This window comes from Bos taurus, chromosome 13 (genome assembly GCF_002263795.3).
Source record: "Bos taurus isolate L1 Dominette 01449 registration number 42190680 breed Hereford chromosome 13, ARS-UCD2.0, whole genome shotgun sequence".
NCBI classification, from domain to species: domain Eukaryota; kingdom Metazoa; phylum Chordata; class Mammalia; order Artiodactyla; family Bovidae; genus Bos; species Bos taurus.
Genome location: NC_037340.1, coordinates 50,910,718 through 50,938,018, shown reverse-complemented (window position 1 = coordinate 50,938,018; position 27,301 = coordinate 50,910,718). Strand labels below are relative to the sequence as shown.

The following is a 27,301-nucleotide window of genomic DNA, read 5'->3' as shown; positions in this document are numbered from 1 at the left end:
GTTATAGTTCCCATTAAAAATGAGTACATTGGCTTTGGGCTTATGAACTTCATGTCCTAGTTAGGTAGGCCATCTGTGTAGCTTATATGAGACTGGTAACTGTGGGACACTGGCAAGACTCACTTTCTACAACTGTAATACCAAAGACCAGCCCCTTGGCTGAGGGCAAGTTCATTGAGCAGATAATAACTGATTGAGTCTTTTGAGGCATAGCCAGACAGATATTTCATTGTGTCCCCTTTTACTTTTTCAAAATTCCACACCTTTGGTCAGTTTGGGAAACTCTCCTTGAGGTAGAAGGCTTCCTGAAAACCCCCCTTGGTTAGGTTCCTGATGAGAGGGGGAGCTCTTAGCTTATGCTATTGCAGATTAGATAGCTGACAAAGGCTTGCATTGCAGTGACTGGCCTATGTGACAGACACTGAGAACTGCCTGCATGATATCCATTGCTTCCTCCTGCTGCCAGAATTGTGATTTTCTTCAGAGTAGCAGTGGTTTCCAATGGGAGGCAATGATTCATGTTGCCCTAAAGCAGGGTCAACAAACTTTTTGACAAAAAAAATTTTTTTTTTCCATTTAGGCTTTGTGGGCCAAGAGGTGACTTTCATATAATACACCTGTCATGAAATAATCTCTCGATCTTTTTCCCCCTCATCCATTTAAGAATGTAAAGCCCATTCTTAGTTCATAGTCTGTATAAAGTCAGGTGGTAAGCTAAATTTGGCCCACTTTGCAGACCTATCACTCCGTCTTGTTTTTTATGTTACCAGTCTCCCTTGCAGGGTGGTCATGATATCCACTTCTGGAGGTAAGCTGGGAAAGGGTGGTTTGGGGAAAACTTTTATTATTTTGATAAAAGGAGGCAGATGCCATAGCCCAGACCCTTCTCCTTTTTCCTCTGCCTTGAATATGAATGTGAATCATGGTTCCATTGATCACGGTGAAGCGACAAGGAGTATAAAAACCAACATACTTAAGATTATGAAGCAAAGATAGAAAGATCTTGGGTATGTGACTGACAATACCAGAAAGTGCCTACTTAATAAGTTGTGAAGTGAGAAAAACAATAACCAGTGTTTAAGCAGCTTATTACTTGCAGTTGCATTTTCAGCATATCCAGGGCGCTTCTGTCCTTCGTTATCTGCTTCACTCCTCCCCCATCTAGGAGAATTACTCTACTCACAGACACTGGCACCCAGGCAGCTGTGTTTTGTACTATGTGCTTCATCTCACGCCTATCTGTCTGCCCAGATGTTCAGACCTGACCTCTAATTAGTCAATCCATGGGCTGGCCAGTGAGCCATAGCCTTTGTGGCTTGTCTCCAGAATGGAAGCTGAGAGTCCTATGGTTTCTGGCAGGACAGAAGAAGGTGTATGCAAACAGTATGATGGAGTCACATGAATGTCAAACTCCTGGAAGGGATATCCACAAATGCCATGGGTGAAGTCCTCTTCCAGTGTGTCCTTCCTTCTAGCTCCTGGCTCTAAAAGCTCAGCCTGTTGTGGTCCCAGTTCCTATATTTCTTCTTGGTTCCAAGTTCACCCTGCAATTCCTGCTTCATTTTTCTCTAGACAAGAGCAATTTGAGAATGTAGGCCAGTTTCTTTGTTTCCCTGCTCCCTCAAAGTGTTGGATGGGAAAGGGAATAAGTGACAGCCTAGACATTCAGGAGAGCCGAGTGCAGCCCCTCTTCCCAAAGTTACCATCCCCAGCACCACCTGGATCTACTGGGCTCCCTAGAGAGCCATTCTGAGCTGAGAGGCTATGGGACGGGTTTAGCCTTTATAAGCATCTGGTTTTGTGCTTCATTGAAACCACAAGAAGAAGAAAAAAAAAAGGAAATTCTTTTCCAAGTGTACAGTGAACATGCAACCCCCTGGGGGTATGACAGGATGGGAATAGAAACGGGGTCAGGAGGGCACAGAGGAGTTGAGCTCTGACAAGTCACTGAGGTCCAAAAACTTTCCCCAGGACCTGTCAGCGCCTGGAACCAGAGGGACTAAGGGACTGGCTTGTAGTGCTGGTGGTGGTGATGGTGAGCGGCCTGCAGAGTAGGGCTCCAGGAGAGGTCTGGGCAGCAGGGCATGTGGAGCAGGAGACTTCTTTCTTCAGAAGTCCAGGGTGTAGCTGGCTCTCTGGCTGGAGAAGGATGCAGGCTCGAGCTCCTTGAGGACTGGTAGAACTGGCTGTGGGGAGGGTCTTACAAAGACAGTGATGTTGGCCAGCCGTCAAGTGGGCACTGGAGCAGTGTGGCAGGAAGGGGTAATGGGGCAACTCCATTGATCCAGGATTTAATGAATGCTCACACCTAGTCTTGAATAGCCTAGGGTCAGACAGCCCACTTCCACGTAGTGGATGAAGATATGGATTCTATTGGTGAACTCTAAGCCTGGATGACCTTGGTGTGAACTACCAGAGAGGCTGAGGGCCACTCAGGGCTTAATTCTGAGCCAGGGGTCTGGGAAGGAGGTCTTGGGAAGATAATGTAAGAGGGCAGGCAGGCTCAGGGCCTCTGAGATACTGAAGCTTCAGCATCAGTGGGTTTGTCATGCCTGCAAGAAGTAGAGGACATGACTTTGGAAGAGGCTGGAGGGCTTGTATTTGAGGTGTTTGAGGTCATCCAGGGGAGGGTGATCACACACATTTGGAGCTAGAGACAGACAGATACTTGGGAGCCATTTATGTACAAGTGGTCATTAAGATGATTTGGAGTGGATGAGATTGGGTGGCAAGTAGAGATAAGAAAAGAACCTTGGGGACAAGACCGTAGAGGCACCTGCACAGGAGGCAGAGAGGGAGATGGAGAGAATGTGGTCAGGGGACCAGAAGATCCCAGGGGTGTGGATCAGGCAGGGAGAGGAATATTTCAGGAAACAGGGAGTGGCTACCAGTGTGGACTGTGGCAGAGACAGAGAGGGAGGAGATTGGGGAAATGAAAGGTCCCAGGTGAATTGCAAAAGCAGCCCTGGACGATGCTGGGACAGAAGTCCTGAGACTGTGGGAAGAAAGCAAGATGGGTGGCAAGAGCCCAGCTGGAAAGGGAGGATGGACTGGAGCTGGGACCTTGGGATGGAAGTGGGAATGCAGCTTTCTAAGGAATTGGCAGGGGGCGGGGCTGGGGTGGGTGGTGGAACTGGGCAAATACCAGTGCCCTTGGAGGCTTGCTTCTGTCTCTGTCAAATCTCACAGGAGCATCCTTCTTCTCACTCATGACTCCTTCAGGCTTCACTCCATCCCTTGAGGATTGTGTAAAGGAACACTTAGTCCCATTTTCATGGGCACTGAGAGAGTCTTCTCTACTCCCTCAGTCGTGGACTGGGCTGGGGCACCTGAAGACCCAGAAAGTGGTGCAGTGAATGCACTTCTTCCAGATGTCCCAAAACCACTTGCAAGAGGCTCCTTCCTTTAGAAAGGCTGTTGCTACTCCCTCCATTCCTCTTGGCTATTCCAGGACCCTTTGCCATGTCCTGAGAACAAGGTCAGCAACTCTGCTTTATTGATGTTTAGAACTGGGTCACTGGATGCCCTTGCTGTGGCACAGCCTCTCTAGGGGCTCTGTAGCCCCAGCCCCCTTCTCCTGCAGGCTTGTTCCCTGGTATGGAGGGCATAAGAGGAGGCCAGCTTTGTGCTGAGGGCCCCATGTGCAGGAGACCAAAGCTGAGGCTTAAAGGTCAGATATGTTTTGCTGATTGGTCATCAAGCCTAGAGAAAGTACTGGGCAAGCTGCTGACCCCACCTGTCTCTACATTCACTGTCATCCAGGACAGGGAGCAACCCCTGCTCCCCTCCCCCCCCCACCCCCACCCCCACCCCCCCGCCACTTAAATCCTTCTGATGAAAGCTCTCTCTCCACATTTATCCCTTGTCCCCACTATGGACCTCCTGTGGGCTCAACTGCCTTGGCATGTGGGAACCCTCTAAGAGACCCTCCCCTGCTGTTGAACTCTCCTGCTCAGAAGCCCAACGTTCAATACATTGACAAAAGAGTCTGCCTCCTTGCTTTGACAGATGGGCCCACCTCTGTGAGAAGATTCTGGGGGCCATGCCAGTGTTCCCAGAGTTAGGGCAGCCAGTGTGCTGCAAGATGGGGCCCTCTTTGATGTACGCAACATGCTCCCAGTATCTGCTTTTAACTGCTCCTCCTGTGCTTTGGGGGATGCCAGGCCTGAAAGTCCAGTACTTGCTAGACCCCCAGGGCGAAATTTCTGCTCCTGAGCCCAGATGATATTGGCTGTCTTTTTACCTTGTAATATTGGGATGAGGAGTCTGAAATTGTGGTGACCTTTTCAACAGACTACCTCCCTACTACAGGAAGCTTCTGGTTGAAAATACTGGTCCATGTTGGCCCCAGCAGTTGGTTCTTCCTGTTTCAGAACACCTCCACTCCAGACACCCCAGGGTATTGTCTAGCAGTTCTCCTTCCAAAGGTCCACTGGGCTACCATCATCATTCCTTTGCTGGTTGGATATGTGTGGTTGGTATTATCTAGCTGAAGACTGGACTACCTATAGCCTCTTGGGAATACAACAAATTTTGGACGGTTTGTTGAACCATCAACGCTAATAAGCACGGCTCCAGGTAGGTGTTCTCTCACTCACCATGTACACATGTCTACTTGGGCTTGTATATTTTTTCATGTAAAGTAATGTTTCACCCATTTTACTGATGGCCACCTTCCAGACTGAGGCCCTGAGAGCATCACAGATGCATCTGGTGAGACTGAACAAGTTAAACTTTGTTTACTTTCAAAGACTAATCATGTGAGTTTTAAGAGCCAACAAAATTCCCAAATCTTTTGGTCATGCTGAAAGTCCCAAAGGACAGTAGCCATCGGTTAAAGAGACAGGCTGAAACTAAAAAGTGAACACAGATCACAGGATAACTCAATTTATCCTGTTGTGGGCCTTTAGTACAAAAAGGAGTTCTTTATGGGTTGTAAGCTAAAAAGGAACAGTTTGCAGTTTGGAGAAAACAGAAGTACCCTGACCAATAAATATGTCTAAAAATGACAAAGCTCTCCCCATTTGATGGTTCTAGATCCCAGCAAGAAGTGATGGGCACAGCCATAAGGAGCTATATACAGAGTGTAAACAGTAAGGCCCTTTGGAAGACAAAATGAGGGGCAGGGCAGAGCCTCTGTAGGGCAGAGTGGCCTGCAAGTTATACAATAGGCTTGTAGAACAGTCATTTATTCTGCCACCAAAGCATGCCGGTGGCAATGGCAGGCTCACTGGATTTCTCCAGTCTGCAGTAAGGAGAAATTGTGTCCATGGAGAATCCTTGGCCCCAGTGACCTTTCCTGGAAGGGAGGCATTGGGAACAGCCAGGCAGGGCCTCTGTGCCCTTTCCTCCCCAAGAGGAGGGACAGGGCTGCCTGATTATACTTGGGGCCACCTACCCAGGGTTCACAGCATAGATGGGGCAGTGTTTCTCAAGCAGGGATTGGAAGCAAATGGCCTCAAGGAGCCTGTAGCCCCTCTCTTGAAAGGAGGAGCTGGGGGTGTCTGTGTCCAGGAGGGGAGCCCATAACTTTCAAAGCCCTCACCCCATCTCAGTTTCTCACGGATGCTGGAGAGCAGTTGCCAAAACTGATGCTGATTAGTTTCTGGGTCTCTGATTCTCACCAGCCTCTTGAACAAAGACAGTCTCCTTCTCCATACCCTTCCTGCCACCCCAGCATACTCCTCGGCCTAACTCAAGGTCCTTAAATATCAGTCTCTTGGAGATGGCTGTAGTCCTCCAGTTTATAAGCCTGGCAGGTAGTACCCTCAGCTGCATCATGGGGGACACCTAAGAACACCACTTCCACCTCTGAGTGCAGGGCGCACATGGCCTCTCTGGTGTGGATCTTTTGCGATGGGCTGGAGACTTTGGCATGCAGCTGGGTAGCAGGTCTCTGGAATGGCCGGAGAAGCCTCCACTCACGGAAGGTGCAGGGCATCTTTCGACAGGTGACAGCTGGAGCCTGTGCTTTGGATGCGCCCAGGGAGCCAGGGGCTGAGGGCACAGTGAAGGCCTGTGGGGCCCTGGTGGGTATGGCACCTGGGCCAGGAGGGCAGTCTGGGTGTGAGCTGCCATTTGAAGCTTGCCAGTTGCGACTGTAGATACTCCAGAGTGGGTGGCGGCGCTGGCGACTATGATGGCACTGGCAGCGCAGGAGGCGGAGGAAGGCACGCTTGAACTCCCTGCTGGAGCAGGGGTAGATGAGTGGATTCACACAACTGTTGAAGTAGCCCAGCCAGAAGATAACCTTGAAGACACCCTCTGAGGGCTTCAGCTGTGGGAACAGGGAGCCTGTGGGGAGCAGAGACCCAGGCTGGTTAGATGCTCAGGAAGAGGAAGCCCCAGGGAGCCCCAGGCTGCCCCTGGTGCAGCCTCTCTCCACAGGCAGCTCCTCTCCACACTACTCCCCTCCCACAGCACCTTTCCTGGGCTCTGACCATTCATCAACTAGGGGCTATCAAGATATCTCTCCTCAATGAGTCCCTGATATAATTCAAGAGTGTCCATGAACTTTGATGAAGAAAAACAGCCATCTTTAGTTTTACTCACACTTACCTGAAATCAAGCATTTCCTGCAAGTGTAAGCAACAAACCTGAGTAGAATTAGACAAAATGATATTGAAATCACTGTTTGGTAGCTCCAAACCGCAGCTATAAAACAGTGCAATATTGTCAGTTTTCTACCTAATATTAGCAGTTGGTGGAGATGTTTTGAAATATTGCCTATGCTCCTCCCTATTTGGAAATGGTCACTAGAACGCACCAGTGGATCCTGTTCTTTAGAGTCTTCATGTGGAAGTACATTTAATACTAAGTCACAAATTGCAATTAAAAATCAATGAAATTGATTCCATCTGTAATCCTTTGTATTTTATTTTATGCATTTGAAAGAGTAATTCTGATAAAGGCTCCATACACTTTGTCAGATGCCCAAGTAGTCCCTAGCTTTATAAGAAGGGTAAGAACGCCTGAATCAAATGTTGACCAAGGCTTGCTCCATGCCAGGCACTGTCCTGGACTCTCCTCAAATACCTGAGGTCCTGCTCTCTCAGTAGCAATGTGGATCAGATATCATAAGAAAGAAGATGGGATGATGGGTGCCCAGTATATTGGGGTGGGGGGCTTTCAAAATCTCAGGATAGACAGGAGCCAGGCAGGATGAGGAAGGGTAGAGGTTATCAGGAGTGGAAGGGAGAGGTAGGCAAGAGGATAACAAGTTTGGGGCAGGGGAATGTCCAATAGGATATGCTCAGAAAACTTCATTTGGGACAGATGGCGAAGGGCTTTAAATTCTGGAAAGTTAGGCTTTTATTTTGTGGATGGTTAGGAGATATGGATATTTTTGAACAGGCAAAAGATAGAACCTAGAATTAAGCCTCAATAAACACAATGCCCAAATCACAGTGGACAGTGACTGAAGCCATGAAATTAAAAGACACTCCTTGGAAGGAAAGCTATGACAAACCTAGACAGTATATTAAAAAGCAGAGACATCACTTTGTTGACAAAGGTCAGTATAGTCAAAGCTGTGATTTTTTTCAGTAGTCACGTATGGATGTGAGAGTTGGACCATAAAGAAGTTTGAGTGCTGAAGAAGCTTCGAAAGAAGCTTTTCAACTGTGGTGTTGGAGAAGACTCTTGAGAGTTCCTTGGACTGCAAGGAGATCAAAGCAGGCCATCCTAAAGGAAATCAGTCCTGAATATTCATTGGAAGGACTGATGCTGAAGCTGAAGCTCCAATGCTTTGGCCACCTGATGCGAAGAACATCATTGGAGAAGACCTGATGCTGGGAAAGATTCAGGCAAAAGGAAAAGGAGGTGGCAGAGGATGAGATGACTAGATAGCATCAGCCACTCAAGGGACATGAATTTGAGCAAACATCTGGTGTGCTGCAGTCCATGGGGTTGCCAAGAGTCAGAAATGACTTAGCGACAAATGCAATGACCGTGGGCTGCCGGAATGCAGGATAATGGGGCGAAACGACTTAGCGACAAATGCAATGACCGTGGGCTGCCGGAATGCAGGATAATGGGGCTGTCCCAGTGGAAGTGGGAAGTGGTCAGGGAAAGCTTCTGGGATGGCTTTAAAAGGGAGCAGAGTGCCTGACAGGAGGGAATGGGGGCACTGGAGGTCTGAGTTGTGCCAGAAAGACCTTCTTCCCCACAAACCTCTCCCCTGCCTTCCCCACCATGGACCGTAAGGAGTCATACCTCCAAGGGCAACTAACAAAGTGCAAAGACATCATCCAGGAAGCACAGGCCACTTTGTCACCCTCATCACCCTCCACAGCAGTAGCAGCAGGGGTCAAGGATAGGTGGCGAGTGTCCCATCCCAGGCAAAAGCCTCAAGTGTCTGCCAGGGTGAGCAGAGCAAGGGTAGTGGTCCTTGAAAAATCATGAAACATGCTTTGTTTTCTTGCCCTCAAAGAAATAAGAGCAAGGTCCCGTACTGAGGGAGCAGAGGCACCATGCGTCCCTCTTTGACCTGTGAGCTCTTGTATATCACCCACCTCCCACTTGGTGAGATTCCTGGTGCTAAGAGACAGTGTGGAGAAAGAAGAATGTCAGGTAGTACTGCGTGGCACAGGATTTTCAAACTCTGGTCATGCAGCCTTCAGCAAGTTATTTGGCCATCTAAGTCTCACTTTCCTTTTCTGTGAAATATACATAACAATGTTTCTCTGGAAGGGATTTTTTGACGAATCATAAATTTCAGGGTGTAAGACTTAGCAGGTTTGTACTAAATACTGGAGTCTATTCACTTCCCCCTTCCCTATTTCTGTGGCTTTTTGAGAGAGGAGACCTCAGTCCTGAAGGGACTCCGCTCTCAGCTCTGAATAGCGGCCAGAAACAGAAGCTGAGATTTGGTGGGTCTGGGGGAGGCTGCAGCATCAGTCAGAATGTGTTTAGGAGATAATTTCCCTTGGGAGAAGTGTCGGGCAGTTGTCCCTGGAATCCAGGGGCTACCAGGGTTGACCTCAGCCTCCAGAAAGACAGCCTTCTGAACAGCATCCTTCAATGGCTGCAAAGTAAGACCGAGTGCTGAAAATAACTTTCTGACTCAGGCTAGAATTCTTTTATATTTAGCCCAGGATGACAAATCAGGGGACTATGCTTTCAGCAGTAAGCCAAAAACCAGCCAAGGGGCTTTGTTATCAATGTGGTTTTGATTTGAATTTTGTGGGGAACATGGCATATCTGTAGTGTGGCCTGGGCCTTGTTTTTAAGAATTAGAATTCTAATTTATGCTTAACCAACCTATGTGGAAGCTTGCTGCCAGCTCGAAATTCCTTACACACAAAGGAGCTGGGATTCAAACTCAGCCTTTCAGCCCCACATTTTTCCTACTGTGTCTTGCTGAGGCTTCTGTCTTACTCTGGTCCTCCCAGAAGCAGACCTGAGACAAGGATGCAAATACAACTTGTTTACTTGAAAGGTAAATGAAACACCAGTAGTGAAGTGTGGTAAAAAGAGGGTAGAGAAGGAAGCCAATGAAAGGAGAGTTAACAAGTTAGTCACTGCTATGGGCCACCAGGGTGCAATCTCACTGGGAGCTCTGGAGGACTGTATTTGTCGCACCAGTGGGGTGAGGGAGGTGAGGTATCTATACCCCCAATCCCATCAGTCAGCGTTTGGGCTGCTCCCTCACGGAGTTAATTTTCCATAGTCCTGTCTTCTATGTGGGTGGACAATGAGGATTTTGCTGGTCAGAGAAAGTCGAAGGCAAAGAGATGGAGGCAGCTGCTGGGGTGGAAAGTGACCCATATACAGGGGGCAGGGTGGGGCACTGATGGCAGCCTCCACAATTTTGTTTCATTTGCTGTCTGCCCTCTGTGCACAGACATCTTGCATGTAAAATACAGACATCTATGTCTTGGGCTCCAGCTTCCATAGGCAGGCGCTCCCGAGAGATTTCACTCTGCTCCCTTCTCACGGCAGTGCTGAGCTTCACATATACCTCTGCAGAGTGCAGCCGTCCACCCCATACGCCTTCTTGCACCCTGCCTCTTTGCTGCCTGCCTGCCCCAAACTTCTCTCATCTGCCCACAGCCTCTTTCAAGGATTCCTGGGTCAGGGGACAGGGAGGCGTGTGGACACTTCCCTCCCCTTTGCCATGGACAAGGTAGGTAACTGTCCTGAGACTCCCAAGGGTGCTCACTTGTATTATCCCTACAGTGCTGCCTGGGTGTGGGGGCATCAGTCGACAAGCCCCTTCTCAGCCACTCCCAACTTTCTCCTCCTCCAGCCACTCTGCGTTATGGCCTCTTAGACTGACCATTTATGTCACTTCTCTTGCCTTCTCATTCATCTCCAGCTTCCCAGCACAAGCCTTTGCCAGTCCTGGAAGCCCAGTGACAGGAAAGCCTCAGTGGGTCCACAGGGGTTCTAAGGCAAGGCCTCTGTCTCTCTGTACCTAGCAGCCCTCTTCTCTGCCCTGAGCTGATTCCCTCTCCCACTCCCCACAGTGTTCACGGCGTTTCTTGCATGCATATAACCCAGCTGTGCTAACTCATCTTGGCAGTTGTCACTGGAAACAGGTGCTCATGGGACTTCCCCCCTCAGCATCCTGCCGTCCAGGCACCTAGCACAAACTCCCTTGTTCTTTCTCTTGTGATTCCTATTTCTCGTCCACCTTCCTGCGCATCAGCTAAATAGCCACACTGACTGCTTGCTGCCCTCTGGCCACAGCGGGCTCCCCAGTCTTATCTCTGCACTTTCGAACAGTCATCCTGGAGTGCACTTCCTCTTTCTTCCACCTGGTAGTGCTGGCTCCAGTGGCATCTCCTCCTGGAAGCCTTCCTCACACCACCCTCTCCCAACCCAGCAGAGTTAATTGTATTTCCTCCTCCCCTAGCATATCTATTCACTTCTAAGTGCCAAGAAGGTAACTACAGGTAACTACTGGTTTCCCATCTATTTGATTCTTAAATGGTGAGCTCCCAACACCATGCTTGGCACATCACAGGTGCTCCACACATTCTGACCCCTCTCTTTCTATCACACTGTGAATCCCATCCATCACCAACTCTTGTTGGTCCTGAATCCCCCACTGTGCACCATCCCCTGTTATCACCCTGGTACTATCATCATATACTTAAAATGCCCTCCAAGTGGGCTCCCTGCTCCTGTCCCTGTGCCCCCATGGTACCCTGTTCTTTACACAGCAGCTGGGGAGATCCTTTTAAGACATAAGGCTGAGCTTTTCATTTCTTTACTTCAACTTATATTCCACTGCTGACTGCAGCTTTCTACCCTCTCTCTCCCTCTTTGTTATCTGTACTTTGACCTGCCAGCCCCTTGGATTTCTCCTGTTATCTCTGCTTAACTGAGACTTCTGTTCTCTTGCACTCCAGCTGTTCTTTCCTCAGTTCTTCCACACCCATGTCCTTCTGGATTGGGTTGTATTTATTCAGCCAGATCCTAACTCTGGAGAGATTCACCCACTCCCTGAACATGCTTAGGGTCTCCGACCTCAGCTCTGTGTCCTGGCTTCCAGCAATCTTGCTGCCTATCCTCAACCCAGTCTCCCACAATTCCTCTGCCTTTGAGCTTTTATCCCTCTCCACAGGCCAAGCAGTCTTCTGCTGCTTCACCTTCTCCAGAGCAGCTGATCTTACTTCCTGTTTTGCAGAGAAAATAAGACAAAGAAATACATGTATATGTACGGCTGAGTCCCTTCACTCTTCATCTGAAACTACTACAACATTGTTAATTGGATATATCCCAATACAAAATAAAAAGTTTAAACTTTGAAAATAACAAGAGAACAAGTTAAAGAAGTTGGACACTCACTCAAACCTTCTTTACCTCTCTTCCTTCTTGTTAAGAAAGGAGTCTCTCTTCCCACCCAAGGTTCATGTCCCTACTTGCGTTGTGGAGCTCTTGACCCATCAGTCACTTGTGAGCTTGCCTCTATCACAGCTGCACCCTCTTTGCTGATTCTCTGGCTGTTACTTAATTCTCTCCACCCTTTCTCTCCACACAGGCTGTCTCCTCTCCACCACCTGCTTTTCACTCCACTGCTTTGCCCTACTGCCCTACTCCACCCTGGACCCCTACCTGCAGATATTGCTCTCATCCATCCTGGACACTTCTCATCTCACCTGGGACTTCTAGGGCACTGTTCTCTTGGATTTTCTGTTCCATATCAATTGCCTTTGCCCCCCTTTTTTCATGTCCCCACTGCTTTGTGTAGGAGTGCCCTTGCAAGAAGAGTCTTGTACTCTCTTCTTTTTGCATTTGCATCGCAGTTTCAACCAGGTGCACTGACTTTTGGCCAACTCCCACAGTTCTATCTCCAGCTCAGTCTATTCTCCCAAATTCTAGACTCATCGGTCCAATTACCACCCAGACATCTCTACTGGATGCCTACTTGCATCTCACAGTTATCTGGCCCTCATGAAGCTTACATTTCATAGAGCAAGACTAGTAATAAATATGATAAACAAGAAAAATACAAGCATGTCATACAATAAGACATGGTAATAAGAAAAAACAAAGCAGCAAAGATAGCTAGTGTGTGTTTATATGTGTGTGTGTGTGTGTGTGCATGTGGCTGGGGGTGGCGGTATAAATTTTGGATAAAGTGGCCAGAGAAGGCCTACTAAGGATGTGACATTTGAGTAAGAGATGAATAAGCCATGTAGACAGCTCGGGGAAAGCATTCCAGATAGAGGAAACAGCAAATGCAAAGGCACTGAGGTGGCCCTGGTATGTGTGCAGAACAAGGACAAGGCTAGTGTGGATAAAGTGGAGTGATTGAGGGCAGAATGGAAGGAGATGAGGTTGAAACTCAACCACTACCTTCCACCCTGTGCCCTTGTACCCTGTCTGAGACACCATCATCTCGCTCCTTGAATAATTCAGCAGCCTCCCCACTGTCTCTTGTTTGTACTCTTGCAGCCTGAAATCTATCCTCAATCTGGCAGCTGGAACAATCCTTTAAAAATATAAAGAGATCTGTCACTCCTGAGGCTCAGAACCCTCTAAGAGCTTCCATTCTCCCGCACATAAAAATCTATGACTGCCTAGCTCAACATGCGGCCCCCCGAACCCCCGACACCCTCTCCTACTCCGTCTTCCAGCCTTACTGCCCTACTTTTGCTTCTTGGAAGACACATTCCCACCTTAGGCCTTTGAATTTGCTGTCCCCCAGAATCTTTGCCCCCAGAAATTCACAGGGTTCCTGCCTTCATCTTTGCAGTGAGGTCTCTCTGACCTCCCATTTAAAATTGCAGTGTGCCTGGAAACAACCCAAGGGCCCATCAACAGATGACTGGTTGAAAATATGGTATGTGCAAAGAGTGGAATATTATTCAACCACAAAAAGAATGAAATAGTGCCACTTGCAGCAACACGGATGGACCTAGGGATTATCACTGGAGAAGGCAACGGCACCCCACTCCAGTACTCTGGCCTGGAAAATCCTGTGGACAGAGGAGCCTGGAAGGCTGCAGTCCATGGGGTCGCTAGAGTCGGACACGACTGAGCGACTTCACTTTCACTTTTCACTTTCATGCATTGGAGAAGGAAATGGCAACCCACTCCAGTGTTCTTGCCTGGAGAATCCCAGGGACAGGGAAGCCTGGTGGGCTGCTGTCTATGGGGTTGCACAGAGTCGGACACGACTGAAGCGACTTAGGAGCAGCAGCAGGGATTATCATACTAAGTGAAGTTTCAGCAGAGAAAGACAAATATCATATGATATGACTTACATGTGGAATCTAAAAAAGGATATGAATGAGTCTATGTATAAAACAGAAACAGATTCACAGACATAGAAAAGCAAACTTATAGTTACCAAAGGGGAGAAGGAGAGAGGGGCAAATTAGGAGTGTGAGATTAACAGACACAAACTGCCATACATAAGATAGATAAGCAATTTACTGTATAGCACAGTGGACTATATTCAGTATATCGTAATAACCTATAAAGGAAAATTATCTGACAAAAATCTTTGCTGTACACCTAAAAATAACATGATATTGTAAATCAACTTCAATAAAAAATGGCAGTGTCCCCCACCCCATACTCCTCATCTCCCTCAACTATATCTGTGGCCCTTATCACCTTCTCTTGTACTATTTGAGTTATTCTTCATATTGTCTATCATCTTTCTCCCTGCAGTAGGAGTCTGTGGGGCAGGACTAGTGTCTGTTTTGCTTGGCAATGCATTCCCATTGCCCAGAAGAAAGACCTCTTGAGTACACCGAGCACACAGTAGGTGCCCAACACTTGCTGAGTTTACTGAATGATTCCCTCTTTTCTACCCTTTATGTCACCATGTCTGGTACATTCATTTGTCTCTCTAGTGGGGTCCCTCCCTTTACCTCGTTCCTGAAGCCTTTGCTTACTCTGGCATCTCATTGTATTTACTTGGCTGTGACAGCCCCCAGTGGTCCCTTGTCTCCTCTACTCTGCACACAGCTGCTGGAGACTTATTGTAAAAAAGAAAAAAGTTTCTCTCCTTTCCCTTCTGAAAACCGTTAGCAGCTTCCTATGGCTCTGAGGAATACACCCCAAATTTCTTGTGTTTCATTCAAGTCTTTTTAGACTCCCATGCTGAATTCATCTTACCTCCTTCCCAAATTGGCTGCACAAAGCCACAAGCATGTCTTCCCACAGGGGCTGGACTCCTTCTGCATTCCTGCATGACTCAAACTTCTCCCAAGGTGATTTCTGCTTCTTCCCACCCATCCCTCCAGCCCAGGTCAGGTGTCCTCCCTGACGAAACCTGAGTTAGGTGCCCCTTTATGCATGCCTGTATTTTAACGAATAAAATTAGTTACTGCTCTGTCTATTCTCCTAGACTCTAGGTTTCTTGATGGCAGCTGTAGGATTCTTTTCATCCCAGCCTCTAACACAAGTGCCTGATCCAGAGAAGGGGTTGTAGAGTGAGTGAGTAAGTGCTGTTTGGGTAGATGTAGGTAGCCTCTAAAGTGACAAAGAAGGAAATGGGAGCTCATGCTTGCTTTCTGAGTGTTTAGTACCTACCAGGCTGCATGCTGGGCCCTGTATGCAGCACTTCTCATTTAATTCTCATGGCATTAGCATCCTACTTTGCAGAGATTCTAATTACCTCCAGAGGACAAGTGGAAGGGTCAGGATTTGAACCTGAGTAAATCTAGCCCTAAAATGCTTGGTCTTCTCATGACATCATGTAAAGATAGGAAAAAAACTTCCCCTGGTCCTCCAGGGGTCCTGGAAGTCAGGCTCCACAAAGGATCACTTAATACCTTCCAGCAGCTACTCCACAAGCAGCAGGCCCATCCCTGCCTCTGGTCTTTCCTACCGCTGGCCTGGCCTGGAGGATGGCCTTCCTCTTTTCTCCACAGTGGGTCTCTCCAGTTCTTCAGACTCGGGCATAGAACTGCCTCTCCAGGAGCATTTCTGTGATTAATTCCACTCCTAGGGTCTGCTGAGCTGACAGTGGTTTCTGGAGTGTGTGTGCCTTGAGCACCTTGATTCTGCCTCCATGTAAGTGGCATTTGTTGGCCTTCCCTATGACCTTTGGGGTGGCCTGTGGGGCCTACCACATTGAGTTCAGCTCCTGTGCACCCATAACCATCCAGAACATTCAGAAAGTCTGGGCTGTTGCCTGCTTGCTGCATCTCAGGAGGGAGTGTCAAACAGACTCCAGACTCCTGGGAGGAGCCCCAGAAAGCCACCTGGCCATCTCCTTCCTGTCCTTCAAGTCTCTGCTCAAGTCACCTTAAAGGTTTGAAGTTGATGTTATTAGTGCCCCGCCCAGGTGCCCCCAGTTCCCAACTGCTGTGAATGTTGGCTGCTAATGGCTTATAATTGCCCCTTCTTTGGAGAATTACCCTTGACTAATGCGAGCTGCTTCAACTGGGAGATGATACTTTCCCTCCAAGGTGGCAGTCCACAGCCAGTGACAGACTGAGTGGGATGGAACAGGTCAGCCTTCTTGTCTCCAGGTGGTGCAATTCTCCGCTGTCATTCTTGCTCCAGGGGTCCCTGTGGGGTCAGGCTGAGGCCAGACTTCGAGACCACATCCTGGGGTTAAGTCTTTTCTGACTTACCCTGCTTCCCTCCCTCCCTCCCAGATACCACCAGAGAGCTTCCCTCAGATCATCATTTGCGTAAGAACCCCTGCCTTAGGCTCTACAGGGACATGACCCAAGACACTCTTTGCATGGATGTGTCTTCAAAGCTCTCTTGATTGGTCCCAAATCTATAATCCAGGGATTAGCTCTTGGTCACTGTTTCAACTCTTCTGCCCACTGCTGGGAAAGGCAGGGCACAGATGTGCATGTTCATGTTCCTTTCTCTCCACTTAACAGGCAGGCTGGAGCATGGGAGTGGACACACTGGCCTGCCTATGAGGAGAGGTGGTCAGGATGTAGCAGGAGAGGACTGCAACCACAGCTCTTGCTGCTTCTCTCTGCTCCTTGACCTTGTTCTCGCACGTGTCCATTGAGCTTGCTCCCGCCTGCCTTCCTCTATTCTCTGTATTGGGGTGCCTCTATCAGGAATCTAACCTGATGTCCAGGATGCTGAACATCCACTGATCAGAAGAGGCGGGGCTTGGCTGTGAGGGCAGGTTACCCCACTCTCTGGCATTCCTGGTTGGGCCAGCCTGGCCTGCACATTACTGGGGAAACTAGGACAGCCTGTGAGCTTTGTGGGAAAGTCTGCAGCCTTATCACAGGTCAATCCCCTCTCTTAAGTAAGAGAAATGTCCAGGCCCAGGAGATGCTAGAGCTGGCCAATCTGGCCAAGCCTTGCTGAGGAGTGACAGTGCTGAAGGCAAGAGGGGAATGTGTGATTAACAGCATTATTTTGGCATCACCAGAAGTGAACTTGTTCTTGGAAGAATGTCAGAATTCTCAGCCACCAGCCCTGTTCATAGCTTGCAGCCAACAACGAACTATCAGGCTGCACCCCAGCCTTTCCCCCTTCGCACTCCCTCCCCGACTAGTGACTTTTCTATACCAGGCAGCCATTTTCTCTAGCCAGAATGAAATATAAGGGTTAAAATACCATGTTCTCTCAGATATTCACGTCTCTCTTGCTTCCCAGGAGGGACTTGCCAGGTGGTGCAGTGGTAAAGAATCCACCTAATAATGCAGGAGACGCAAGTAATGTGGGTTCAATCCCTGGCTCAGAAATATCCCCTGGAGTAGGAGATAGCATCCCACTCCAGTATTCTTGCCTGGAAAGTTCTGTGGACAGAGGGACCTGGCAGGCTACAGTCCATGGGGTCACAAAGAACCAGACACACACACACACACACACACACACGCACTGCCTAGGAGAAAAGGAATTCCCAGTCCTAGACTCCCTTTTGTTCTTCAGCTGCTCACTCAATGCTTCTATTCTTCAGAATTCAATTTCGTCTTCCCCAAGAGAGGCTGGAAGCAGTGGGCCTCTTTGCTATATTGTAAAGGGTCAGCCTCTCTCATAAGGCACACTTGAGCTGAGGCCTGAAGACTCTCTGAGGGAGTGAGTTGTGCATCTTCCTGAGGAAAGAAAATTCCAGACAGAGGAAAGGGGATGTGCAAAGGTCCCGAAGCAGCAGAGCACCTGACAAGCTGGAGGACAACCAAGAAGTTAGGACTGCTGGAACAGAGAAGGGGAGACAGAGATGCTAAGAGATAAGGCCATTTTGAAGCAGAAACAACCGTGGAAGGCTGTCAGAAAGAAGTAACCTGAATAGGGTCCAGATCTCAGATGGATGATGAAGACAGGGAGCTGAGGGTACTATGGGGCTAGCTGTGTCAAGCCAAATCTCTTGAATTTCCTGTGTTGACAATTTTCCATGGTGACAGGTAACTGGTGGGTATCTGGTTTGAGATAGGAAAAGAATAGATCAGAAGTCCTTCTGTGTCCCATGTCTGCCTCAGGATCCTTGAACTCTGTGGGGCTGGCCTAGAACTACCGGTCTAACCTTGGATACCCTTCTGCAGCTGTAGGGATTGACAGGGAGGGCCAGTTCCTAGAGCCACAGAGGATGCCTGGTAGGGCCCAAGGCAGGGAGATGAGTCATAGACCTATCCAGTGTCCTCCACTGGACCCCACTCTCCCTTCAGTTCTTCTCCCTTCCCTTCTCACCTCTCCAACATCTCTCTCTCCCCCTCATTTCACTCTTGTCACTATTTAACTCATTTCCTGGTCTGTGGCCTTGGAGGAGTCACACTCCAAGCTCCATATGCCCAAGGCCAAAGTCCCTGCCAAATGGCCCTGTGCTAAGCTGAACATGACCCTAATCTGAGCATGAACCTTTTAGTTCTTGGGTCATACTGACAAATGGTTCATAAGTCGGAGCAGATCAGTGCTTGTGCCAGAGGAGAGAAGGTTTCCAGACAGTAGTCACTCTGTCCAGGAGTCCCAGCACTGAGTAGATGGTGCATTGCTCATTAGGTCCCAATGCTGGCTTTCAGGGGCCCAGACCAATGTTCTGCTGGGTCATCATCTGCAAAGGAGGGCAGGAAAATCCTCTAGTATTCAAGAAGACATTTTTGTGGGCATATAGCTCAGGATGGGGCAGAGCTCAAGTGGGGTCAGAGGTAGGCTCAGGAACTCAGAGGTTATCTCATGAGGACTAGGCTCAAGGGCTCTAGGGGTTTGGGATGATCAAGACAGACAAGAAGTGGTCATGTCCTATGGCAATGCTCAGGGCCCTCATGGCCAGGATCTGGGGCAGAAGGGAGCCTGGAACTGAACCTGAGGGGAGTAAGCAGGCAGTGAGGCATTTGGCAAGATTTAAAGCATAAAACATGGCTGATCCCAACTGATCCTTAACCCTAGCTTCAGCCTGACCTCTGTTCTCTGACCTAGGGTGGAAGAAACAAGGACTCTAAGGGCCAGAGTGCTTGGGTTCTAAACTCAGCTCTGGTATTTAGGATTAAGATTAATATCAGAATGTTTTTTTTTTTTAAAGAAGTAAGTAGCAAGGAATATTCAAGAAGGTTAAAATTTCAAGAAGGTGAAAAAGAGGAAAGATTACAGTGAGAAAGTGGGAGAGAGTGAGGGTGAAGGGGCTACAGGGTTGAGGGTGAATCATTTTTAAGAAGTTGTGGACACATATACATGCTGTATGGGCAGGCAGAGAAGAGGTGGAATTAAGGAGAGATGAGCAATAACTGACAGAGGGAAGTCCCTTGGGAAGGAAAGAGGGTTGGGAGAGATTCAGAGTTGACAGGGACCTGCAGGACTTTAAGGACATCCTGAGGACTGCCCTGAGGAGGAGACCTGCCAATAGAAAGTAGGATTTTCCTTTTCTTTTTTTTTTTTTTTAACATGTTCTTATTTAGACACTGGTTTGTTGTGGTTCACAAGAGCTGATTGATAAATTTTTAGGAACTTTGCAAGCTGACTATCTCTTTGGTAGTTTGAAATTGACCATGGTGGGAATATTTCCATTTTATATCATGGAAATGGACAGATGTTACACATTAGCCCCCATTTCAGAGCCAACCTTAAATACTTGCCAGCACACCTCTGTGGAGGAATGACCTGATTCAGGGTCTGGGGCTCACAGAAGTAGGTGGAGGCAAGGGAGTTAAAGATGGCAAGAGAGGATGAAGTGATGGATTGTGGTGCCAATTGGAAACAGAGGCCTAACTAACCAGAAGACAAGGTGAAGGGCCGGGAGGTGAAGGCTTGGTCAAGGCTGGAGTCAGTAAGTAGAATGAGCAGGTGGACTCAAGTGGCAGAGATTTACTGAGGATTTAGGGGCTTATAGATCAAGGTGGGCACATAGGCCAGGGCATGACCCTGGGAGAAAGAGTGGAAGGAGAGTCACAGGGTGTCAGCATGGGTCAGCCTCAGTACAGTGGAGTCACAATGATAACCAGGGTAGAGATGAGCATGGGGGAGAAAGTACAGGACCCCTGTATCCTAGTTTTAAAGAATGAGGTGGAGTGATTAACAGCTCATCAGATGTTTGGGATAAACATATCAGCAGGAGTTGGGCAGAGGACAAGACCCTAGGCAGAGGAAGGATCTGTATTCACCCAAGAACAGGAGTCTACCCTCCATCAGTGGGATATTTTTCTTTTCCAAAAAAAAAAAAAAGTATCTCCTAGCTCTGTCCACTGAGTCAGTGACCAACTTAATATCAATGAACATCTGAAAGCTCCGACTGTGGTCTTTAAATGATCATTTTCCACTAAAAGAGAACAGGCCTCTTTAGAGAAATGGGACAGGTCAAAAAAAGTACAAGCTGAGCCTGAAACATCTCATCAGACCAGAAAGTTCAAGACTCTCTGGGTTATGCCATACGTCTCATAAGGCAACTTGAAAGGGCACCTATTGGGTAGCCCCCAAACAGTGACATATATAATGTGTGACAGATTTTAAAGTTACTTTATCATGGTACTAAAAAATCTTTTGGTCCCTTTCGGAAACATTGCTAGGAAATTGACTTTTTTTGATAATGGAGAGCATTGAGGAGCTCTCCTGCTTTTCTTGTATGGCCTCTATTTCAAGTGACCAAACAGCTAGTGGTGAATTCTTTTTAGAATTTTAGTCTACAAATGCAGAAGGAATGACAGAATTTGGATATCACCACTTTAAGTCCCAGTGATACAATGGCTCCCAGCCATGGTCAACGGCTGCTAAAACTAGCAGGTAAAGGTTGACGCGACATTTTATAGTAAATGAATCAAGCTGACTGCATCTAAACCCCTGGTCAATCTTAACATTACAAAAGAAGAATTCTTGTCCAAGACACTGAGCTTGAATCTGCTTAAGCCAATTTATATGATGTACCGGGAACAGCAGGACACATTAAAAGGCACTATAGGGATGTATGGAGAAGGCAATGGCACCCCACTCCAGTACTCTTGCCTGGAAAATCCCATGGATGGAGGAGCCTAGTAGGCTGCACTCCATGGGGTCGCTAAGAGTCAGACACGACTGAGTGACTTCACTTTCACATTTCACTTTCATGCATTGGAGAAGGAAATGGCAACCCACTCGTGTTCTTGCCTGGAGAATCCCAGGGATGGGGGAGCCTGGTGGGCTGCCGTTTATGGGGTTGCACAGAGTCGGACACAACTGAAGTGACTTAGCAGCAGCATAGGGATGCAGGGCTTCCCTAGTGGCTCAGACAGTAAAGACTCTGCCTGCAATGCAAGAGACCTGAGTTCGATTCCTGGGTTGGGAAGATTCCCTTGGAGAAGGGAATGGCTACCCACTCCAGTATTCTTGCCTGGAAAATTCCATGGACAAAGGAGCCATCGCAAAGAATTGGACATGACTGAGCATCTGAGCATACAGGGATGCCGGCCCCAAACTGCGGGCAACTCCTTTGGGATGAACAATCTGATTTCTTCACCAAATAAGCTAAAAAGGAAAAGGTGGGGAAAGGGTAATCTTATCAATTAAAGAAGTTGTGGAGGTAAATCAACTGCATGTAATATATGTAATTTTTTTGAGACCCTAATTCAAACAAACTAAAAATTTATGAGGCAATCAGCTACATTTGAACACAAAGACATTTGGTATCCATTAAACAAGTATTTTTATGTATTATAATGGATTGTAGTTTTTTTTAAAGTCCTTCTAAAAATATTGAAGAATTTACAGATAAACTGATATGGTATCTTGGGTTTTCTTCAAAATAATAAGCAGTGGTGGAAAGCGGGTGGGGGTTGGAATGAACCAAGATCAGCCTTGGGTTGATACTTGTTGAAGCTGGGTCATAGGTACTGGGGCCATCACACTGTCTACTCATGTATTTGAAATTATCCATGATTTTTAAAAGTGGAAAATAAAACCCCTAGCCATTACTTGTTTGTAATAATCATGCAATAAATGTTAGCTGTTATATTTAAAAATTTTCGGGTCACATAAATAGGGGGTCATCCCCAATGCATTGCTAGTAAGAGGGGGGTCTACTTTATATAGAGGCTGTTATACTAAGTGAAATAAGCTAGTCACAGAAGGACTGCATGATTCCACTTCTATGAAGTACCTAAAACAGTTAAAATTCAAAGAATCAAAGCAAGGAATGGTGGGAGCCAAGGGCTGGAGGGAGGGGGTAAAAGGGGAATTGCCAATCAGTAGGCATAAAGTTTTAGTTAAGCAAGATGAATGAATTCTATAGATTTGCTGTACAAACTTGTACCTAAAGTTAACAATATTTGTAGCTCTCATGTTAAGTGTTCTTGCCACATTAATAACAATGATAATAATAATAAAGATAGAGGGCTACGCTTTGTCACCCAGATCGTTGGCATGGCAGGAAGTGAAGAGGCCCTGGATTCTGCCACTTTTTCCCTCTACACTCACTGACTGAGGACCTACTATGTGCCAGTTGCCATAAAGGCACAGATAGGAGATGTAATGTCAGTCTCTTCTTCAGGCTTTTGGGCCAGGGCACAGTAATATTATTCCTGAAGACTTGCCACAGTACACCCTCTGCCTCTCTCCATGTGTCTGTGGACCTTGTACCACCTCAGGGAGCCTGTGGAGATGGGTCCCTCCGCACTTGGCCAAACTCTGAGATGCAAACACTGATTCTACCCTCCGTGTCTGTTTGCTTAGAATGTTCCCTGTTTCTCCAAAAGTGCCTCCCTTCTTCCAGGCCTGCCTCAGAGCTCCTAGAGGGGGAGGCTTGCCCTCTCCTTCCTGCACAGCCCTCAGACGACTCCTGCTTGTACTGCAGGCTCTGTCCTCCTGTTCTTTCTGTTGTCCTGCCCTCCAAGCCACATCATGGCAGATGAGAATATTCTGTTTCCTTGCTTGGCCTCAGTCCTGCTTGCTCATTATTGCCAGGTTCCACTCAGTTTGGCTTCATCAGTGGCCCTGGGCTTTGTTCCAAAACTTGGTGAGGTGCCCATTGCAGATTAGCAGGAAGGGAGAGGCAAGGATAGCCCCTGGGTTGCCATGCCAGGTGTGAGGAGCAGCAGAGATGAGGGACTGAGGAAGAGCAGCATGCCAACAAGGGAAGAGGCCAAGGAGATTTAGGGACGACTTCCTAGAAGAGGCAGACGTGATCTCAACCTCAAAAAATAGTGGCCTTTTGCAGTGTTGATTGTAACGGTGGAAAATTAGAAAAACTGAACACTCAGCCGGAGACTGTCAACACACCATGGAATACGCTCAAACAGAATACTATATTGTTGCTAAAATAACCAGAATGGATAAATCTCAATGGCAAAACGTTGGGTAAAAAAGGCAAACTGAAGATGAATGTGCACAGCTGGTACAACTTATATAAGTCTGCAGGACACACAGAACGATATTGTTTATTATTATGGATTCAGGTGTTTATGGTAAGAGTATAAACGTGTGTGGGAGTGATAAAGACTAGATTTACCTCTGGGGAGAGAGGAAGGGACAGGAGGAGGGAACTTAGTTGTGGCCGTTCTGTTTCTTTGAAAAGAGAGAGAGGAAGTGATCTGAGGCAAATATGGTGAAATGTTGTCATCTGTTCAATATGGGTGATTACAGATACATGGGCACTTGTATTATTTTCTCCTTATCTGTGCATTATTCCGTAACTAAAAATTTTAAAAGAAGTTAAAGGAACATAAAGGGAGGTGGCATTCTATATGCACCCTGATCATTCCTGACAGGGGGCCAGTATGAACCAAGGGGTAGGCAGGAGGCTGAGGGCACCTGGAACAGGTCACAGCTGGGGTTTGGTTGGTAGGCTTGGGAGGATTTTAAATCCTGGGTATGTGGGTTTCTAAGAGGGGGGCCATACCGACTTTCTCTTGCCTATTTGCCATGTCCTGCTCCATCCATCCCTCTCTCTTCCCTGACAGCAGCCTCTGGCAAGATGATTTTCAAGCTGGTGATTTATTCATTCCTTATCTTGTATTTACTGAGCCTATACTACAAAAGCAACAGCTCATACTGCACTCACCATGTGCCAGTTATAGTCACACATAATATCTCACTCAAGTATCACCATAGTAGTACTAGTGGGTATTATTACCATCTTTGCCATCCCTAGTTTATAGATGAGAAAACAGAGGCAGAGAGGTTCAGAGATTTGCTAGCAGTTACACAGCTAATAAGGAGAAGTGCTGGGGTTTAGACCAGGCTCTGGCACCAGAGCCTATTGTCCATTCCATTCTCCTCCACTGTTCTGCATGTGCCAGGCACTGTCCTGGGCATTGGTGATTACATAACTGACATAGTCTTTCCTCACAGAGCTTCTGGGTCAGTGGTGGCAGGGGGAATCATACCCCAAGTCAAGCAACACAGAAATGTGATTACATCTAAGGAACTAATGAAAGAAGAGAAACTTGTGTCCAAGAGAGAATATACAGAGAAAGACACAGCAAAATTGAGAAAAAAGAAGAAAGGCCTTAATGAAGTGGGAACATTTATTCTGAGACCTAAAAGATGGAGAGATAGCCAGCAGGACTTGGGGAAAGCAAGCCAGACAAAGGGAAGAGCAAGTGTAAGGGTATGAGCTTGGCATGATCAAGGACCCAGAAGAGCGTCAGAAGGGCCTGTGTGTGCACAGTGGGCAAAGTTCAGGGCAACAAAGCCATGAGGTCAGGGGGGAGGTGACTTATCACTCAGATCCTTCTTTGCAGAAGGGGGACCACATATCTGGGTTTACCCACCATAGTCCTGGTACGTACTTGTGGTCTCAGTGTAAATATACATAAGAGCTCATTTTGGTCTGGACAGTAAAAAACTTGAAGGTCACTCTATCATAGGTTATGATGGACAGTTTGGATTTTGTTTCCAGGACAGTAGAAAAGCATTGAGGGATTTTAGTAGAGAATGACGCTCTAATTTATAATGCATAAAGATCACTCTAACTGATGTGAGGAGAGGGCCTGCAAGGGAGCAGGAAGGGGCTACTGTCCCTTTCTGGACACAGCTGCAGAGCATGGAAGGAGCAAGGCCTGAGAAAAGGGAGGTTCTGGCTTGGGCTGGCTGAAGTTACACCATGAGTGTAATGGATGTGTCCCCAGAGATGCTGTTCCCCTTCCCCTCCCTGTATTGACCCAGCCCCTGGGCTTTCAGGAGGGGCCTCTAGGTATGGGAGGAAGTTCCTAAGAACAGCTGCCCACCTCCCAGGACTACAAGAGAGCCTGTGAAAGAAATAGCAAAGTTCTCTGGAAGTGCTGAAGGACTCGGTAAATTTAAGAAACTACAATGAACAATATTAACTTTCCATATGATAATATGTCCTTTACTTTTCTTTCTCATGCCTACAAAGATCCCTGCTACACCCTCCTTCCTCCCCGCCCCCCACCCTCGGCCCCTGCCCACACCTCCAAGAGATTTCAGAAGTGAGAGACCAGGGCATTCACACATACCAGTTGGGGAAGGCCTCTCACAGAGGGGCCAGCTTCCCGACTGAGAGAAAGCAGGTGGCTTTGGGTGTCTGCTGCTGTTCATTGTAGACTGGCCAGGAATTGCTGCCCATGAATGAATGCAGGCCAACCCACCCTAGGTGCCACTTCTGGGCATTGGCATTTAAAGCTGGGGGTACAGGGAGGGGGATATATAAACAAGCACATACACTGCTTACCACTTACTATGGGAAGACACCTACACAGATGTCCATTGGTCTTTTATATTTAGAACAGTCGGGTGCTTAAAACAAGGCCAGGGCTTCTAATAGCAGTGAAGAAGGCGGGTCAGAAAAGTGAGTTCCTAACAAAATCCTGCAAGCATGATGAGCCTGTTATTCTCCCACAAAGCAGCACAGCACCTAAGAGACCAGGCAGGTTACTAAGTAAACCTTCCATGTTCAGGTGGACAGCCATTCTCCACCTGGAAGAGCCATCCAAGTCTGGGTGCCAGGAAGGGACAGCCACAGGCTCAGCGAGGGAGGTTAGAGGTTGGAGGGAGAGGGGTCACTCACCCAGTGGGAGGACGAAGAAAAAGGGGAACCAGCAGAGCACAAAGACGCCCACGACAATGGCCAGCGTCTTGGCCGCCTTCTTCTCGCGGGAGAACTTGAGCAGACGCACCGACAGTGAGCTGCGGAACTTGCGACCCTTGGTGCTGTGCATCCCCCAATGGGTCTCAGCTGAGCCAGGGCTGGCGCCGCGACAGTGGATGCGCAGCACCACCTCCGAGGCCTTGCCGCGCTCGCGCTTGACGCCCGCCTCCAAGCTGCGCGTGGTGCTTCGCGCCACCACGTACACACGGCAGTACATGACCACGATGACTGCCATAGGCAGGTAGAAAGAGCACAGGGAGGAGAAGACAGCATAGCCTGCCTCCTCTGTGATGCCGCAGAAGCTCTCGTCCGGGGGCACCGGCTCCTTCCATCCCAGCAGTGGCCCCACGGACACGACGACAGCTACGGCCCAGAGCAGCGCCAGGATGGCTGCTGCCTTGCGCTCGGTCATGATGGAGGGGTACTTCAGCGAATGGCGTACACCCACGTACCGGTCCACCGAGATCGTGCAGAGGCTGAGGATGGAGGCCGTGCAGCACAGCACGTCCACGGCGGCCCAGACGTCGCAGAAGGCCCGGCCAAAGGCCCAGAAGCCCAGGACCTCCATGGTGGCCGAAAAGGGGAGCACTGTGGCACTTAGCAGCAGGTCGGCCACAGCCAAGTTCACAATAAAATAGTTTGTGACCGTTTGCAGGTGGCGGTTGCAGGCCACCGAGAGGATGACCAGCACGTTGCCTGCCACAGCTGTGAGGATGAAGGCTGCCAGGAAGACGCCCACACCCACTCCCTGAGCACTCACCACCAGCCCCTCGACGGCCGCTGTGCCATTCACCTCGCCGCCGGCGCCGGGGCTCCCGGGCTCTCCAGAGGAGCTCCGGTTGTCCTCGCTGCTGCCCGCGCCCACCACGCCGCCGCCGCCGCCGCCGCAGCCCGCGGCCCCAGGCACGCCGTCCACCGCCTGGCCCTCCGAGGCGGCAGCGCCGCCCGCGCCTCCCCCTCTACCAGTCCCACTGGCGCTGCCGTCCGAGCCGGGTCCCTCGAAACTGAAGCTCAGGAGATCGCGGAAAGTCATCTCAACGCGCGGCCGTCGGGGGTCCGGCCTGGGCACACGACGAGCGACTGGTATAGCGTCGGGGCAGCGAGCATAGCCTCGGGGCTCCGTCTCCAGCCCAACGCGCCGGTCTTGTCAGGGTCCTACTCCAGTTCCTGTGACGTGGAGCGCAGCTGCTAGCGAGCGGAGTGGGCTGGCCGCGTAGTGGAACCGAAGAGCCTGGGCCGGCGACTCGCGCCGCTCCCGCAGCGTGCCCAGGCGAGCTGGCAAAGCGGCGGCCGGGCTGGAGGGCGGCGACCGCTGTGGCGCTCGCTCTTGAGCGCCGGGGGCGGGACCGAGCCAGGGCAGCTCGAGGAAGGAGGAGGGGGTGGCCGGCTCCGAGGGACCCGGCGCCA

At 48.8% G+C, this 27,301-nt stretch overlaps 1 protein-coding gene across 1 annotated transcript; it reads right to left on the bottom strand.

Moving 5' to 3' along the window:
- Positions 1-5,704: 5,704 nt before the first annotated feature.
- On the bottom strand, positions 5,705-26,927 carry ADRA1D (adrenoceptor alpha 1D). The gene is made up of 2 exons (NM_001205684.2): positions 25,814-26,927; positions 5,705-6,294 (listed from the first exon to the last, which is right to left on the bottom strand). Exons 1-2 carry the CDS (start codon positions 26,925-26,927, stop codon positions 5,705-5,707), a joined length of 1,704 nt encoding a protein of 567 aa, NP_001192613.2.
- Positions 26,928-27,301: the final 374 nt, after the last annotated feature.

Excerpts from the sequence above, each read along its gene's own strand:
- ADRA1D (NM_001205684.2), bottom strand. The coding sequence starts at position 26,927 with ATGACTTTCCGCGATCTCCTGAGCTTCAGTTTCGAGGGACCCGGCTCG. Across the intron at positions 6,295-25,813 it reads TTTCTTCGTCCTCCCACTGG|GCTCCCTGTTCCCACAGCTG; the intron begins GTGAGTGACCCC and ends TGCTCCCCACAG.